General features: G+C 41.1%; 1 protein-coding gene across 1 annotated transcript in view; it reads right to left on the reverse strand.

Moving 5' to 3' along the window:
- Positions 1-19,801, reverse strand: part of LOC127419286 (bone morphogenetic protein 7-like) — an 86,173-nt gene that overhangs the window by 6,458 nt on the left and 59,914 nt on the right. Inside the window, exons 2-3 of the mRNA XM_051660577.1 lie at positions 9,082-9,274; positions 4,921-5,069 (exon numbers count right to left, since the gene is read on the reverse strand). Of these exons, the coding sequence (XP_051516537.1) occupies positions 4,921-5,069; positions 9,082-9,274 (342 nt within the window). The remainder of the gene's footprint in view (positions 1-4,920; positions 5,070-9,081; positions 9,275-19,801) is intronic.

Genomic DNA, 19,801 nt, shown 5'->3' on the forward strand with positions numbered 1-19,801 from the left:
AATCTCAGAAGAGAAAAAAAGAAAAAATATGTTTCTTTCTCTGTGCATTTCTGGGCTCCTTTCACACTTACACACTATCTAGGAGAACTTTATTGTGTGTGCTCTTGACAAAGAAGAAGGAATGCTATCTCTGTCTCCGCACTGAGGTAAAGCTGGGATGTTGGTTGCCTACGGAGACAGGGCAAGTGTCCCGCAAGCATGTCTTGACAAGCTTGCAGATTTCCGCGAGCCCCATAATACACTGCATCTGTTTTCATCTTAACAGTTAAAGACTGTAACATCCTGTACACACACACATCTACTTACATAGCTACAGTACAAAATACACTCCTGCAGCTGCTGGCAATAAACAAGTATGTGAGCGAAAGACGTAGATTCAATTCTGCATTATTTATTAGAGATGGGTCATGATGATCAACTAGTTGTACAACAGACTAGGTCGAATAGTTTTAGATTTTTTATTTATTTATTTATTTAGTGTTAGTGCTTTAATAAGTGTGATGACATTGTGTTGTCTAACTTTAGCTAGACAATGTTTGCATGGTAAAACATTTCTGAGAATTTGCGTCTTTTTTAAGTGTCTAACGCCATGAGTATTTTTAAATTAGTTCTGCTTTTAAAATTGTCTTGGGACCGCCACGTTCTGTTCCATTTCGTGCACTCTGTCTGATTTTGAATGCAAGAACACGTCTTACTGTATGTTGTCCCCCAAGAACGCATACGATTATGGTCAGGTGAACCCAAATTCAGCCTAATTACATAGGACTTCCCCAATTATTTGAGTAGACATTCACGAAACTCACCGACGTGTCTGTTTTAGTTTTGCTGATGCCTATTTGTTTATGTCTAATGAAAATCCAGACCAAGAGTAATCTTAGACTAAACTACACTGTTAATGGTGCTTTATGTTGAATCTTTAGACTAAGCATAATTTTTTGTCTTGTACACATTGCGTACACATAATCCACATACCCAGATTAAGACAAATCAGCTCCTGGCATTATTTCCCAATATTGGTCTTTGATTCTCATTACATAAGTCATTACTTCCATTAGTGTTTGGCTAAGTTTGTGTGTATAAATTTGACTGGTTCTTCCCCTTCCCAATGATATACAGTGCATGTTTTTCTTTAAATGGCCTTTAAATGCTAAGAAATAAATTGCCCTTCAAAGAGACTGTAAACATTTACAGAATTGAAATGCATTGAAATGAAGCACCCAAAACAAAGGTAATGGAAACATTTGTGTTGTCTTTCTGTGATGCAACACTCTGTGGGAGAATTCCATTGGAAAGTGAGCCTCTCTTTGCTCTGTATTCACTCAGGGCGAAGGGCTGAGGTTTTTAAATGAATACTCCAGAAGGGAGCAGGGCATTACTGTCTCATATGTGCTTGTTTGGAACATCCTACGTGACGACATGTTGTATGTCACTGCCACCTTATTTTAATCAGAATGTTACCTGGATAACAAAGCAAATTAATGTTTATAGATGTTGATTTTACTGTCTTAAATCAGACCCACCATGGCTTTTTTATGATTATTGCAGCCCAAAATTTGCTGCTTTTCTCAACATTGTGATGCCATTTACTACCTTTTTTAGTAATAATAGTATACTTGTGTAATTTGTATCAGTGACAGTAGAAGTGCAATTACCTGTAAATATTGAGGTGCATAATAACTCAATATGCAGTTAGCAAGGAAAAAAATAATACATTCACTCAAAAATACCATACATATAAGAAGTGAAAACCATGATATGGCTCATACGTGTTTAACGGAAGTAAATTTAATTTATTTTTAATTTTTATTTTTTACAGTATATATATATATATATATATATATATATATATATATATATATATATATATATATATATATATATATATTAATATGTTTTGCCTCAGACAATGCAAGTAAACTTCAAGCTAAAGTAGTAGACCTACAATAAAACTAAACTTAAAACACAGATATACCCAGTGTTGGGGAGTAAGGAATACATGTAACGGGAATACGTATTTAAAATACAAAATATAAGTAACTGTATTCCACTACAGTTACAGTTTAAATCATTGGTAATTAGAATACAGTTACATCCAAAAAGTATTTTGATTACTGAAAAGATTACTTTGCATTTTATTGTAATTTGTTTCATTTAATATTTAGTCCTTTCAGATGGAAAACATTTATACATATAAATGATGCGATCCAAAGTGCATTTGAACAGCGGTGAAACACTTTCTTATGATGTGTTACATTCATATGAGCAGACAGAGAAGTAAGTTTGAAGTAAGTTTGGAGCAGAAGAAATAGAAATAAACCTTGGGTAAATTGTCAGCTTTATGCTAAGCTAAAATGCTATTTCTAGCCATTTTACATGCACATGTTACCAGACACGATCATATTTTTGTTTTATCAAGAAAATTCACGTTAGATCATAATTTATTTTTTCTAGTAAGACCTTTGATATTAGGGCAAAAATCATATTCTTGATCATAATTTTTGTATTGTTTTCCTGTAAAAATATCTAAAAATCCTTAAAACAAAATCAATTTGATTTATCTTGTTTTAGAAACAACACTGCATAAGATATTTAGGTTTTTCAGAGAATGTATTTTTAACATGTGTATTCTGTCTTACTGTACTGGCAGAGTTTTTATAGTCAAAACAAGTGAAAAAATCTACCAGTGCTGAAGAAGTAATCCAAAGTATTTAGAATACGTTACTGGCCTTGAGTAATCTAACAGAATATGTTACAAATGACATTTTACAGCATGCATTCTGTAATCTGTAGTGGAATACATTTAAAAAGTAACCCTCCCAACCCTGGATATACCATATTAATAATTAGTAGTGTTGGGTTCGAGTCCACCTTAATCGAGTCCGAGTCGAGTCTGAGTTGGACTCAAGACTGAGTCCATAACAGTCCGAGTTGAGTCCGAGTCTGAATGAATCTGTTCAAGAATCTGAATTAAAAATTGTAACCGTAAACTCAACATCAATATTTTAAGCTTATTTTAACCTTCACAACTAAGAAAAAAAACTGTCAATATAAATGCAAAAAAACAAATGATTAGTATCCTGCCGAACAAATTTCAAAGTGGTTTCAGAATGAAAGCATATGTTTTAGGTGTATGAAGACAAAACTGTCCTTCAACACACTTCTTACTGCGTTCTGTTGACATTTCAATTATTTGTTGTTTTTTATATTTATATTCTACAGAACTACACTTCACACTTTTCAATCCTCCTGCTGTGTCCAGGTGTAGCCTACTTCCCTAGTCAAGATCAAACTCACCTTGGGCTGACGTTTCGTTCTTTTCACATTATATTTAGTATGGATAATAGGTGAATAGAGACTTCTCCCCTCACTTGTGTTCTTCATTGTATTTTCTGACTTTTTGCTACTGAAACGCAAGTGCCAGCTTTACAGGTATCACACAGAGGTTGTGCTACAAATATGTGATGGACTGAGTTGTACAATTTCCATCATGGTCTATTTCATCCGTCGTCATATTAGTTTAAATGTAAATTTGATTTTGTCTCGATATAGTCAACATTTTCAGTTGGATTTGAATATGCATAGTAAGTGTGAGTCTGATAAAACATGTGTTCTATTTAATAATTTGCAGAGTTGGGGAACGTACTTTTTAAAGTGTACTTACGTTATTGATATTTCTAGATGAGAGCGGCAGAGCATGTCTGACGAATGGCGATCTCTTTCCCGCACACACATACAGCACATGCGTGCGGGCGAGAGAGTTAAAAAAGTACTCTGAATGCGCGCTGCTGCTCTCAGCCAGAATAATCAAATGTAAGGACATATACGTGTGAAAACTGATGCGCAGTATCAAATACACAAAATGTATGATAGTACTAACTGTAAAGAGCACATTAATATGAAGTCAAAGCCAAATTCCGGACATTTAGAGGCAATTTTGAAATCCCAGCCGGACACTTTTTTCAGGTCTGAAAAAGAGGACATGTCTGGGGAAAAGAGGACGTATGGTCACCCTATGTTACATGATTTTTTTGTTTGTTTGTTTTTCATTGCATCACAAATGCCATGGACTCGGAAAAAAATCCCAAGTCAGAAAGGCTCAAGTCCGAGTCAAGTCCAAGTAAAAATGTGACAATTCCAAGTCCATTAAAATTGGACTCTTGAACTCGAGTACCCCAACTCCAACTGCGAAGACTAAATGCTAGCTGTGAAGTATGCGCACCGTCTGTGGTCTTGCAAAAGTTTAGACAAGTATTTTGATAGTGAACACAACAGGATCCCCCTTAAGCATCAAGGCTCTGCAATACAGGACACTAGGCATCCCGTGTGGGACGTCGATTATACTAATACGGGACAGTTGGCAACCTTATGTGGAGATGATAGAATGGCGGTGCAGTTGGAGATGCCTCGACTGCATCAAGCTTTTCAAGCATTTGTTTTGCCGCTATCAAACATGGAAAAAAGTTATCTGATTACCTAAGATTCACGGTTTATGCAGAAAAATTACAGAAATGTTACAAAATAGCAAGCTACCGCAAATAATCCAGAGATTGGTTGAATTGCATTAATTCTGGAGGGACTCTTCAATTCAAATTTATTTTGTGTGGCGATTGTTAAAAACAATAAAAACAAACCAGAAAAATAAATATGTAAAGAATATTTTCTGATGATAGTCCTTGATAGCATAAGAGACTGAAATTAACTCAGGTTTGAAAATGAAAAGTGCTGATGCATCACCCAGGATCACATGATTAAAAAAGGCAAAATTACTTCCTTGAAGTAACCATCATATGTACTCTTTGTTAATGGCCCTTCGTGGAGGGATTCAGTTGCTCACCTTCGTTTGGAACGACCCTTTCCCATTTCTGCAGTGCCATTCAAGGGCACAGAAATGGCATTTGGTCTGTTTTTGTGCCCACTTACCGTCTAAACTTTCCAGAGCGAGCTGGAGGCCCAGATTCCTGCCTGGGTTCAGAACCCAATGGTTACTAGTGGCTGTGATGCCAAACACCAACCAACCCTCTTCTGCTGCCCAGATCACTCGCGTGTCCAGTAGGAACAGATCTGAATCCCTGATTGAGAGAGAAGAATACAGAGAGAGGATATGACCCTGCTGGAAAGACATAATGGTAGAACACAAGCATGTGTTGTGGTGATTGAGATGCTCTTGTGCTGGTGTTCCCATCAGGCATCTTCCATATCTTAACCAGTAAGCCAACTTGGTCAGCTAGCCTTTACAGAAAGACCATTCCACTTAACAAGCTTCTCCAGTTTTGTTGTTGAACAGCATGGTTATGGCACCAACCCAGCACTAACCTGCATAAACCAGCTTGGACCCCTCTGAATTTTAATGCTGGTCTAAGATAGTATTTTCAGCATGGGAGAGAATGGGTTAGATTAGAATCTGTAAATGTGTCAAGACTTCAGATGTGGGAGTGTGTCGTTCCCCTCTGCAGACCCAAACCACTGCTTCCCCTGCCATTAATTCCCTTTGCTTGTTAATAACACTTACCTCCCTTTGATCACCTCTTTCTCCAAAAGAAAGTTCAATGGCTGATGAGAATCAGTTGATGTTATCTTGCTTATGTCATTTATAGTGTATCCCAAGAATCTGATTTGACAACCAAACACTCTAACAAATGCTTCTGTGACAATGAGCAGCATACTTTTGGTGTCTCTGGGACTAAGCCTTTAAAGGTAACTGGTCCACTACATGCTGCATGTGTCTTGTGAATACTCTGGCAGATATTTAAATTGACATGCATATCCAACCAAGGAATTGAAGTTCATACAACCCAAGAGCTGCAAAGACCAGAGAGCAAAATCAGGAATAGTTGGAGTCAACCAAAACAAAAGTTCAATCAATGGAGACCAGACATGAAAGGACTGATTTCTCTGAATGCAAAGAATGGTGCAAAAATCACCAAAGATAAACTCAATGACTTGTGAAGGATGGCAGGCCAAGAGATAACGTGCAAGGCTCAACGGAAAGTATACTTGTTCTTCATGTGCCATGTGCGGTTGCTGCAGTGCATGTTTGCCGTGTATTGTTCGCCACAATTCTCTTATTGGTGGATCTTTTCTCATCAGGATCAAGTGTAGTGTAATTCTTCACCAGGAAATCCCCTTTTAAACACGATTTCAAAAATTATGTTAAAATAACATGAACTGATAGCTCCAACAGAAGCATATACAATTGATACACAACTTCAGAGCTCTCAGTAGGTCTGTCTTAAAAAGTTAATAAATTAGCTTTAAAAAATAATTAACCTATGGAAAAAAATTATGGAATTTTTACTTCTGAAACCTGACTGTTTACTCTATAACACTCTTCCCCATCATTTGATATCCATTTGATTCATTTCTACTGCCATGTTCACCAGACTATGTAGCATTGTCAAAGGCCTTATAAAATCTAAATTGGATTTTTGTGGCTTTTAGCCCATGTCTGTTTTGGCTTTGAGTAATCTAAATGCTAGTGTAGGCTACTCCTAAACATCGCACATTTCCGCATTTAAAAATGAAATTTTTTCTCTTCTGGGACAATGGACCAAAAGTCTTGGTGACTCATCTTGCGCTCAGGGGCAAATTCATGTCCAATAAATGCTCTCTAGAATGAGAAAGTCCCTCCCCATAACACCATCTTCCTCCTACTAGCAATAGCATGTAGCAAATTATGGTTTCCAGCTGTAGCACCTGGTTAAATTGGACTGCAGGTTCTATGTTATTAAGATGCAGCAAATGCTCAGAAACGTTTTTGTCAGTTTGACTGGAATATAGAGCATATGCACTGAAAAAAGTTAGAGAGAAAACACGCTTATAGCAAAAGACAGAGAAGGTAACAGATAAAGGTAGACAGAGGGAAAGAGTGAGTGAAATAAGCTGTGAAATGGGAGAGAGAAACAAAGTCCTTGCTCTAGATGGTAAGGCCATAGGGAGCAGTTCATTTCCTTAATTGACAATAATGGCTTTATAAATGGCTGTTGATCTCACAGAGCTGCTGCCCTGCACTAAATCAAACAGTGGAATTTAGAGCAAGAGAGCGAGAGAGTGTAAGAAAGAAATGAAAAGGAAAGAATCACAGTACACAACAAAAGACTGTATGGAGACAGAGAGCAATTGACTGGAGCAATATGAGCACAACATTCAGAGGCACATTCACTAAACAATTTCATTACTTTTGTCCTATCCATCCGTAATCCAGTGTAACCAGGATCTACGTATTTGCACTGGTAATTAAGTCATGTTGCCACATTTTGTGTTTTCACTGTTACTGTTATCGGGTGCTAAAACAACGCAGACAGCATGTGCAAATAAACAACACTATCTTCGAGTGCAATTCATTCTTAGCGAATTCCACCACTGAAGAGAATCAGAGTAGTTCAGGTGTGGAGTGTTTCATCCAAACACCTGTTCTACTCAATAGCTACCACACCAGTCTGATTCCAATCTAATTTATCCCTCCAGTTCTGTCTATTTTCTCTGTCTGATGGGAGCACAATGGGATGTGTTGTTCCCCATAGACCTGTCGAGTCAACAGAGGCCTAAGGAGGGGTCGCGCAGCACGTAGGAGGAGGTAGATGCTTTTGAACCCAATTCACAATGCAAGTCAAAGAGATATTCTAGAAGGTTCCGAGGATGTGGTAAAGGGAAGCCCTGTGGGTGCACAACTGATTCTTTGAGTGGGAAACCGCAGTCGGAATAGGAAACACAGTGGTGCAGCAGTGAAGTTTGTATTGAGATGGTTAGAGTGAGCACTGTGTATGCGGCAGAGAGGAATAGAGGGAAAGGAAACACAAATCAGAAGTGTCAGGTGTTTATGGACCAGAGGGGTTGAGAGTATTACAGCCCCCAAGAGGACATGATTTCCTCTACCCAAGAACAATATTGAGCCAATAGCAAATATTTTGGAACAAAACGTGATTAGAAAAAATGTAATTCATTTTTGAAATTTCCATGACTTTTAAAATAGCATGTTTTTAATGACCATGGGAACCCTGATCTAATGGGGTGCTAAGGTGGGCTTTGCTATACCTATGTGCTTCACTCAAACTGAGCTGAAAATGCCCCAAAAGTGTTTTCTGTGGAGTTGAAACACCCATTTCCAAAAGATTACTGGAGATTTGGGATACTCAAATTTCAACCAGGATCAGTGGATCAGGACAAACTCAGAATTTGGCATAAATTACAATATGTTAAGTCATTGTTATCATGTCTGCTCTTATAAAACCCATTTGCCCCACAGCTGCTGTTGGTAGATGTGAACTTTTAAAAAAGAAATTGCACAAACTCTATCTCAAATGATTGTTTTTATTTTCCAAAATGCAAATGTTTTGACAGAAATTAAGCCAATTATGATCTAATAATTATCTTTTTAGAAACAAGACCACCATTTAAGATATAATGGGACAAAGGGGACCCTGTCTTGCCACCACTGCAGCACAATTGTTGGCTTAACAGCCGATTTAGATTAAAGTTACTTTATTGCATTTAAAATAAATACAAAGACATATTATTAGAAATAATACAATATCTTTACACGTTTGTTAAGTCAGATCAAGTTATTGAATATGTAAACTGTTATAATTTACTGTATGTGGACTGAAAATTTAAGCAGTAAAGATGCTATAAATACCTAAAACGATTATTAAAACTGCAGCGCTACTTATATCCACCATAGAAAGCTACTGCTTTGAAGAACCCAGAAGCGCAGTTGCCTGCTGTGTGATGTCACGGTAATTTCACCTATAATAATACAAACAATTGTGGTACGGCGTTGGGCACTTGATGTCTAATGTAAAATCTGGGTCCTGAAGCAAAACAAGTTGAGAACCACATTTAATGACACATATCGGTTGCCCATTAGCCGTACCACAATTGTTTGCATTATCAAATTAACAAAAAAAATGAATAAATGTACACACAAGGGACAGGGAATATGTAGATCTTTATCTACATATTCTTTTGCAAATCTTTCTGCGGGTGCTGGTTTCGTGTTGGCTTGTGCATCAAACATACAACAGCATTATACAAATATTATATCTATGGCATTTCAATTATAAACTTAGTTGAGTGCTGGTGTACCTGTCTGAATGTTCTTCCAACACCTGGTAGACACTGATGCAGAAGGTCTCGTTTTCAAAGCGTTCCGGAACAAAGTCCTTGTAGATCCGGAACTCTGCAGCCGTCACAGCCTCACCTTCTGGAATCTTGGACAGGTCAAATCGGAATTCTCTGTGATGGCGCCGCATAGGCAAAAACTCCTTATCATGTTCAACTGTGGAAGAAAAACAATGATATACAAAAGGCATCAGTTTAATATCAGAGTTTCAAAACAGTAACAAAATGTTTCCACTGTGTGAAATGTTAGCGTGACATTTAAACCAGAAATGCAAATGTCACCTTCATTTGCATTGTTGTTGCCTGCCGGCAAGTCGAGCTGTCCCTTCTGGTTTTTCATGCATAAACACAGAACACATTTCTAGACAGATGTTTGAATTCTCAAGAGCCACTGATTGAGACATAGTCCCACAGACAGCTTTATGTGTCTCTTGTTCTTATATTCCCTAGCTCTCTTTTTCACTATTTCTCTCACCGCCTCCGTAATCTGGACTCTTGAGACAGAAGGCATCTCTTACAGTATGTGAGCTTGGGACTTGTTTCAAACTGGCTGATCAAATCCGGTATTTTAGCATCATGAAAACTGTCTGAATGTTTTTGCAAAGAGGACAGATTTTAACATTGAACTAAAAGTATTTAGCCAAGAAAATTCTGTCATCATTTACTCATTCTCATGTTGTACCAAACCTGTATGATTTATTTTTTTACTTCCGTGGAACACAAAAGACATTTTGAAGAATGTTCACGCTTCTAGTTTTAATGAAATCATATATTGATCAGGAACTGTCATGCTTCAAAAAGTTAAAGAAAGCTCCATAAAAGTAGTCCATATGACTCATCCGCTATATTCCACATCTTTTAAAGTCTACATGATAGCTTTGTGTGAGGAACTGACTGACATTTAAGTAATTATTCACTGAAAATCTTCCCCTCCACCATAGCGCTAAAATAAAAATTTCAGCTCCGCATATTCCAATTTGGTGCATCTTGACACAACCGGATGACTTCTTATAACAGCTATATTTAATTCCGGCTCTATTTAACAAGAACAAAAAACTTAAAAGTTTGTTACATTAAAGAAATAGTGAACCCAAACATTCTTTCAAACATTTTGTAGAATTGACTAAAGTTTTTTTATATACAATTACTGTAATGAGGCTGCTGCTGAGCGATGAGGAAAACAAAGAGACGATGAATTGAAGAATCCAAGTGCAAACCCAAATTTATTTATAAACGTGAAATCCAATAAACCCTAACTATAAACATGAAAGAAACATAAAACATGAACTTGACTAGACTTGACGTAAAATTGGCTTGACATTAACATGGCTTGACATAAACTTGGCCTGACAAAACGTGACAACGTTACCAATCACAATACCTAACCAAGGACAATGGAAAACATGAGGGTTTAAACCATGAAATAATTCACAAAGTTCTGTAGGGAGCTGGGGGGGGGGGTCTTGAGGCATGGGGCATGGCCTGGCAAGACAGGGCGTGGGGCATGGGACCAAGGCAGAGTCAATGGAAGGTGGGGCCCTGAGAGGCTCGAGGGGCAGAGCCATGGAAAGCGGAGCCATGAGAGACTTGAAGGGCGACACCATGGAACTTGGTACCCAGAGAGTAGCCGAAGACTCGAAGGGCCAGGATGGAGCCAATGGCAGGGAGGACCAAGCCGGCGCTGGAGGCTCGGAGGAGCAAGGCGGAGCTGGGGGATCGGAAGACTGAGGCGGAGCCGGTGGGACTGAGGACCAAGGCGGAGCCGCAGGGAAGGAGGTCCCCGGTGGAGCTGACAGATCGGAGGGACGAGGCATAGCCAGAGGATCAGAGAGCCAAGGCGGAGCCAGGTGACTGACAGACCGAGGAGGAGCTGGAGGGACGAGGGACCCCGGTAAAGCCAACAGGCTGAAGGACCACAGTGGAGCCGAGGGAACGTAGAGCCGAGGTGTTGTCGAGGGATCGACAGGCCAAGGCGGAGTCCAGGGCTCGGAGGGTCTAGGTGGGTTCGGAGGGTCAAAAGTTCCCCTTGCCTGATCATGAAGCATCCATAAGGTGGGTACAAGGGCGGGAACATCTCCAGGTCTAACAGCTCAGATGTGGCCATGACATGGCATGGAGCAGACTCAGGCATGGCTGTGACGTGGCATGGAGCTGACCCTGGTGTAGCTGTGACATGGCACCGAGCTGACTCTGCCATGGCTGTGACATGGCACCGAGCTGACTCTGCCGTGGCTGTGACATGGCACCGAGCTGAATCTGCCGTGGCTGTCACATGGCACCCAGCTGACACTGCCGTGGCTGTCACATGGCACCCAGCTGACTCTGCCGTGGCTGTGACATGGCACCCAGCTGACTCTGCCGTGGCTGTGACATGGCACCCAGCTGACTCTGCCGTGGCTGTGACATGGCACCCAGCTGACTCTGCCGTGGCTGTGACATGGCACCGAGCTGACTCTGCCGTGGCTGTGACATGGCACCGAGCTGACTCTGCCGTGGCTGTCACATGGCACCGAGCTGAATCTGCCGTGGCTGTGACATGGCACCGAGCTGACTCTGCCGTGGCTGTGACATGGCACCGAGCTGACTCTGCCGTGGCTGTCACATGGCACCCAGCTGACTCTGCCGTGGCTGTGACATGGCACCAAGCTGACTCTGCCGTGGCTGTGACATGGCACCAAGCTGACTCTGCCGTGGCTGTTCATGAATCGGACTTATCCGGTTCTCAAGTTCAACTAACAGACTCTATGATCCAGTTGCAGTGGTTAACAGCTCGGTTATCAGTGAAGATCAACTAATTTTGGTTTGTTGCTCATGCAAAGCTATTGTATGGTTTCAGGAGACTTGTATTTTAGTGCATATAGTATATAACGCTTTAAAGGGGTCATGACATGCCTTTTTTATCACTTTAATATGTTCCTTGAGGTTCACTTATAATATTAGTTACATTTTTTGCATAAAAAAAACAGCCATATATTTGTATAAATCTGTCAAAAATGTTCGGTTTTGGTGCTGCTTCTCCTTTAAGACTCAGTTTTCTCGCCATGAGGTGCTATCCCCAGTTTTTCCAGTTCTACGGGCTGCAAATATGGAGCTCCGTGAGCTTGGAGCTGTTTGGGATTTCAGCTCTGTGCTTGAGAAGATGGAGGGCGGATGGACACCAGAACCTTCCTTGTGTTTGTTGCCCTCCCCCGAGCGAAAGCGTCAGTCTCGCCCGTCTGACATGCTCATGAGGACTGGTATTCGGGCCAGCTCGGATGGCCATTTTCTGGCAAATCTCTGTGCAAGAGCCAAGTGCTTCATGAGCCACTGCAATAAAGAAATGCTGTATAAGAGGATTTGTTGTTGGACAGTAAGAAAACAAAATGGGCCTCTTTGCCCCTATTGTCTTTTTAAAGCTGTGTCCCAAACGACATACTATACACTATGCACTTACAAAATGTACTATACACTCAGCCATGTAGTGTATGAATTTTCAATGTGTAGTATCATCCCAAATGGAACACTTAACGTTTTTTCAACATGGAAGTGTTCGCTTCAAACCCAAGCATTGTGTTGCTGCTAGCTTTAGCGCACTATCTACCCTCAGTTCAACACTTAAATCTCATTAATATACATATTCACAGAGCATAGTATGATGGTAAAGTGTTTAACTCACTTTTTGTTGGTGCTGTCTTCACAGAAGTTTGGCTAGTTGTCATATTCTCCATTATTTACAATTGTTTTGCCATATCACCATCGCTGCCCCTTCTGCTATGAACGGCAAGCTGCGTGCGCTGCGTGCACTGAGTGCACGAAGTGTTCAACATTCCACGCTCCATTTTGAAGGTTGAAAAAGTCCATCATCCAGGTACTCGTAGTACACTTCTTTTTGTTGCATTTTCAGTGTAAACATACTACTCGCACACTTACACTTCAAAATGACGTAAAATAGTGCAGAAGTGTGCAGTTTGGGACGCACCTTATGTGTCATCTTGAGAGAGTGCTCATGAATAAGGTGTTGGAGGCACAGCCTCTGCCTCTCTTTCTCTCCCCCGTTCTCTCCCCCTGATCCTGCATGGACCAGTGAACACCGGCCGCAGAACAAGGAGGCTGGAATAAGAGAAAAGTCCCCAACTGAGTGATGGCAAACTAACCCATGGAGTGCTTTGTCTGTGCCATTATTGTCACGGGATTATATCGCATTATAGTGCATCGCTTTAAGGAGTTTCTGGTTGAGTTCACTGGCTCTATTTAGACTTTTCCTCGATCTCCCCCCGCGGCTCGCGCTGGGGAACGAGTCAGTGAAGACAATGCTTTTGCGAGGGTGATTGATAAAACTTGCGCCTCCTTCTACGGACTGTGAATAGCAAACACTTCCCCCCTACACATTCACATCTAAAGACACGCAAACGCTTGGAGTTTGGATCAGAGCCATTCAGAGGATCGCAGTCTTCCAGCCAGTCCACTAACGTGGTCACTGATGAAGCAGAGGACGAGCCCCCATTTAGTGGAAGAAACGGGCCTTTCATACGCTCAAAATGCCAGGGAAGAGGTTTTATCAATGAGCATCCCTGTTGTAAATACATTTCAGGGCAACTTTAATATATGCCTGGGTATAATAAAGGCAAAAACATTATTAACTCCCATTCAATCAGCTGCAGTGGCAGAGGCACAAGAGTTCCCCTCTGCTGTTACACTGAGTGAATAGCAGCTGCCAAAAATAAACCAAGAGCGCCATCTGTAATATCTAGTAGATATTACAGTTTTATCTTCTGTTAATGCCTGATCTTCTGTAAAGCTGCTTTGAAACAATGTGTGTTGTGAAAGGTGCTATACAAATAAAAATTACTTGACTTGACTTGACTTGACTAGTGGTTACACATTGCGCCATAGACATTCATGCATTAATTCCACTGTCTTTCCGTTTAGCAGCTTGGCAGAAGATACAGACTGTATCAAATTGGGTAATTTGAACTATAAAGCATGGTTATGTCATTCAATTCAGGTGGGAAGTGTTCAACGCAATTATTCCTATAGAGGTTTCTATTCAGGAAGCCCCATTCTTGATTCAGGAAATACACTTTCTCTTGCAGAAAAGGGCAATAGAAGAGATTCCCCATCTCAGAGAGCCATTATTTCCTAGTCCCAAAGAAGGATGTCCCATTCTGGATTTGAGGTGTTTAAATTTCACTCTAAAGAAATGCAGATTCAGAATGCTGATGCAAAAACAAATAATGCCACAAGTGCGGCCGGGGACTGGTTTGTGATAATAGATTTGAAGGACACTTATTTTCACGTTCAGATTGTGCCAAAGCACTGGCGCTTCCTCAAATTCGCTTTTGGGGGCAAAGCATACCAGTTTTTCATTCTTCCGTTCAGGTTTGCTTTGGCACCACGCATGTTCACGAAATGCATGGATGCAGATTTTATGCCTTTGAGGCTTCAAGGCATCCACATTTTGAATTATCTTGATGATTGGTTGGTGTTAGCTCACTCAAAGATTTTGTCTGCCCAGCATCGAGATGTCATTCTCAGCCAGATGTCATTCAAACAATTTAGGTCTGCGAGTCAACCTAGACAAGAAAGTCCTGTTGCTAAGGCAACAGACTCTGTTTCTAGGTGTGGAGCTGGACTCGCTGGTGATGCGGGCGCACCTGTCTCCAGCTCATGTTCAGTCATTATGCCAGTGTCTAGCGATGTTCAGAGTGGGAAGTGTTCTCTCTGTGAGAACATTTCACAGGCTGTTGGGGCTTGTGATCGCAGCATACGCTGTCATTCCCCTGGGCATGTTGCATGCAAGACCTTTCCAGTGCTGGTTGAGATCCAAAAAGGGACTTCAACCACTGTGACTTGCATGTCGTCCCTTCAAAGTGATGTGTGGATGTTGCCAAGCTCTGTTACCATGGAAATGGACCTGCTTTCTTATGTCGGGAGTTCTGTTGGGACAGGTGTGCTGCCACAAAGTGATAACAACAGACGCCTCCTCTTATGGAAAATGTATGGGCCAGTGGTTATATTGGCACACAAATTGCTTGGAGATCTTGGCGGTGATGTTGGCTTTGAGATTTTTCCTTCAGGACATTCAGGACAGTCATGTCCTCATCCAGTCAGACAACAAGACTGTGGTGTCTTACCTCAACTGTCAGGGAGTGGTGTGCTCTCGTGCCATGCTGAGGCTGGCACGTCGCACTCTTCTTTGGGCACAGGAAAATGTACTGTCTCTACAAGCCGTACATGTTCTGGTTCATTTGAATTAGGGGACGGATCTCTGGCCAGACCGGGTTTGATATCCGGAGAATGGACATTACATCCTTAGATTGTCTCAGATCTGGAGGAGGTTTGGCATAGCGGACATGGAGCTGTTCGCCTCGATAGAGACATCACACTGTTCCCTGTGGTTCTCTCTCTCTCAGCATTTGGCACACCCGGCCAGAGGTTATGGGTTTGGCCCCCAACAGGGCACTCTGATGAATCATGGTTTATCCCCCACTGTGGTTGATACCATTCTGAATGCTAGAGCCCCATCAATGAGAAGGCTATATATGTTTAAGTGGCATATTTTCGCCTCCTGGTGTTCAGCATGAAATGAAGATCCAGTTCACTGTCCTATTGGTTCAGTGCTAGAATTTTTGCAGGAGCATTTTGGATCCGGGGTTACCATTGCAACACTTTAAGTCTATGTTGCCGCTATAGCGGCTGAATACACATTGTGAATGGGGTTTCTACTGGTAGACATTCTCTCATCTCTTGTGAACGAGATGCTGCACAGCTGGCCATACTCTCTAGTAGCTGCATAGGCTCGTGCCTCTTTCAGAAAATCTGAGGGATGGTGCTGTGGGCTGATGCTTATATGGAACCCATGACGTAGCTCTTTAGGGGTGTCACCTAAGCAGTATCAGCCAGTGAATTGGCATGATTGTATTAGGGCTTCAGACCACGTGATCCCAAATGTGCTCCTCATCATGCAGCATCTCGTTCCCACTCAGGGAAACAAGGTTACGTACATAACTGAGACGTTTTGAGTTCTGAAACTTACAGTATGTTTTTATAGTACAGTGAAGTCTTATTTGTGAAAGATCAAGGAAAATGTTATTCCTCATGTTATGATCCCTTTAATGGAGCTTTTTTGAACTTTTTGAAGCTTGACATCTAGTCATTATAATTTAATTGTTTGAAAAACAGCAGCACCCAGCACCACTGGGCATCGATGCACTAGCGCATTAGTGGACGACAGCACGTCTCTATGCATTCCCGCCGATCAACCTGCTGCACGTAGTTCTGCAGAGGGTTTGGGAGGATCAAGTTCAGATCCTATAAGTGGTGCCATATTGGCCATCTCACATATGGTTTTCGACTCTGGTCTCTCTCCTGGAAGGGATGCCTTGGTAGATCCCAGTCAGAACGGACATGTTGTCCCAAGCGCAGGGCAGCATTTGGCACTCCCGGCCGGACTTATGGAGGTTATAGGTTTGGCCCCCAATGGGGCGCTCTGATGAATTATGGTTTATCCCCTGCTGTGGTTGATACCATTCTGAATGCTAGAGCCACATCAACAAGAAGGCTATATATGTTTAAGTGGCATATTTTTGTCACCTGTTGTTCAGCACGAAATGAAGATCTAGTTCATTGTCCTATTGGTTCAGTGCTGGAAATTTTACAGGAGCGTTTCGGATCCAAGGTTGCCCTGGAAACACTTTAAGTCTATGTTGCCGCTATAGCAGCTGAACACACGCTTTTGAATGGGGTTTCTATCGGTAGAAATCCTCTTGTCTCTCTTTTATGTTCAGAATGCACAGGCTTAGACCTTTCCGCCCTGTCCGCGTCCCTTTAAGGGATTTATCTGTGGTGTTAGAGGTGCTCTCGGGTGCTCCGTTTGAGCTCTAGCATCAGTTTCTGATAAGTTTTTGACTCTTACAAATTGCCCTGCTTTTGGCATTGGCATGGTTTAAGAGGGTTGGTGATTTGCATACCCTGTCGATCAAACCTTTGCATATGGATTTTGTGCCAGGTTTATCAAAGTTTGTGGTGAGACCTTGTTTAGGTTATTTGACTAAAGTTATCTCTACATTTTTTGCTCACAGACTATTAATTTGCAGTCTTTCTCTCCTCCTCCATTTCAGTCAGATGAGAGTGAAAGGTTGCATATGCTGTGCCCAGTTAGGGCTCTGCAGGTTTATTATCGACAGAACTGGCCAGTGGCATAAGTCAGAGCAGCTGTTTATATGCTTTGGTGGCTGCAACAGAGGTGTTTCGGTCTCTAAGCAGAGGCTGTCTCATTGGCTTGTTGATGAAATTTTGAGTGCTTATGAGGCACACGGTTTGCCTTCACCTTTGGGTATTCAGGCTCATTCTACAAGGAGCACAGCTTCCTCATGGGCTTTGACTAGAGGTCCGTCCTTGGAGGACATTTGTATGGTGGCAGAGTGGTCCTCTCTTGATACTTTTGTCAGATTTTATAATCTGGATGAGAGTTTGACTTCTCCTTCCCAGGTTCTCTCTGTTGGAACAGAAATAAAATCATAGTTTTTTTTTTTTTTTAAGCTTGCTTGTACGCTGCTGTATGTTTGCCACACAGGCTTAGACAGTTGGCAACTACTGTTCGCATGGCGTGATGGTAGATTGTTCCCCAAGCTTCATCACACAGCATAGAGTTCCTATGAAAGGGAACGTTGCAGTTACGTATGTAACCATGGTTCCCTGAGTGGGAACGAGATGCTGTGTAGCTGGCCATACTCTCTAGTAGCTGCATAGGCTCATGCCTCTTGCAGAAAATCTGAGGGATGGCGCTGTGGGTTGATGCTTATAAGGAACCCATGACATAGCTCTTTAGGGGCGTCGCTTAAGCGGCATCAGCCAATGAATTGGTGTGATTATATAAGGGCTTCAGACCATGTGATCACTGATGTGCTCCCCATCACGCAGCATCTCGTTCCCACTCAGGGAAACAAGGTTACGTACGTCAATGATACGTTTCGAGTTTTGAAACTTACAGTATGTTTTTATAGTACAGTGAAGTCTTATTTGTGAAAAGATCAAAGGAAATGTAATTCCTCATGTTATGATCCCTTTAATGGAGCTTTTTATTTTTTTTACTTTTTGAAGCTTGACATCTCCTAGTCACTATAGTTTCATTGTTTGAAAAACAGCAGCAGGAACATTTTTCGGGTTCGGAACACCATGACGGTAAATAAATGATGACAGATTTTCATTTTTGGGTGAACTATTCCTTTAAGAATTATTCTTCCTTTTAATTAGTGAAAAATCCTGGTAGAATCAACATATTCACATATGCAAATGGAACTGTTCATCTAAAAAATCCTAATTTTCAACCCTAGAATGAAGCCCACATACATAACTGTCCAAGATACTGTTTATTCAAGATAAACAGTAACAAGACATAAAAGAACCAGTCTAATGTGTTGAACTCTCACTTTCCAAAGATTGATAAGCCATGTTTAGGACCAGTCTCTCTCTCTCTCTCTCTCTCTCTCTCTCTCTCTCTCTCTCTCTCTCTCTCCCACCTCACTTTGTTTTGGCTCTTGTTCTGTATTTTATCACAGTGAGAGTCTGAGAGTGCTACACAGACACCCAGACAATAGAGGCCTTGTTGAGTCTTCAATCAGTACATCAGAGCCAAAGAGAGCAGCTGTAATCCTTGTACCAGTGAATAGTTTGAGAGAATGAAGTGGGTTAAAAAAAAAAAAAAAAAAAAAAAAAAAATTATATATTAGGGCATGCCTTATTTCAGTGGTTCTCAATCAAATGATTTTGCTTCAGAATGCAGATTTTGCACTGGATATAAAGTGGTGACCTAACACAGTAACAAAATTGTAAAGTGCACAAATGCCTTTAAAATGAAACCTACTGAAATCAAACCTACTCAAGCTGAAGCTACACTTAAAAAAAAAGTATTTAACCGTACTCCAAGTTAATAACAATAGGGCCTGATTACAATGAAGCATTATCTTTTTTTTAATATATACCACAGCATTTGAACAGATAAGCCACTATTTAAATGAATAAATCAAAAACATATAGGTGAACCACAGCATAAATGCTGTGGTTCACCTATATGTTTTTGATTTATTCATTTAAATAAATATTCAACAACAAATAATAAGACGTGAAATGATGCGGAGGGTATTCTGTGTGAAACTCAAATAGTTTTTTAATACAGTTAATCTACACGAATCCTCCGAACAAACCGATTCTCTGAAAGCTGATGAAGACACGAAATTGGCGTGCACCGTGTAATGAGACAGATGCTTTGTGGACAGACGGCCAAAAACCCAGGACCATCCCAGAAAATCCTGGATGGGTGGCAACCCTACACCTGTTCTGGGGTGCGTTTCCAGAACAGTGGTGTAACTCACTGCTTAACCACCATAGTACGATGCATCGTTGGAGAAATGATGTTACTCAGGTGGTGGAGTAATACATTCTGGGAAAATTAAATTATAATAGCTCATTTACACGTACCCCAGAAAGAAGTTTAATGCGAGAAAGCTGCTGAAGACATGAAATCAGTGTGCACCGTGTAATGAGACAGATGCATTGTGCTGCAATAGATGTGCTCCCCTCTACATCAGACTCCGGAGTTCCCCCAGCACACTTGAGCCAGGACCACATGCGCACTCTTCAAATGGCCGTGTTCTATTCAGAAGAGATCATCTCTATGCCATATTCCCTTCAAAATCTTTACTAT

Source organism: Myxocyprinus asiaticus, chromosome 28, assembly GCF_019703515.2.
Source record: "Myxocyprinus asiaticus isolate MX2 ecotype Aquarium Trade chromosome 28, UBuf_Myxa_2, whole genome shotgun sequence".
Lineage (NCBI taxonomy): Eukaryota > Metazoa > Chordata > Actinopteri > Cypriniformes > Catostomidae > Myxocyprinus > Myxocyprinus asiaticus.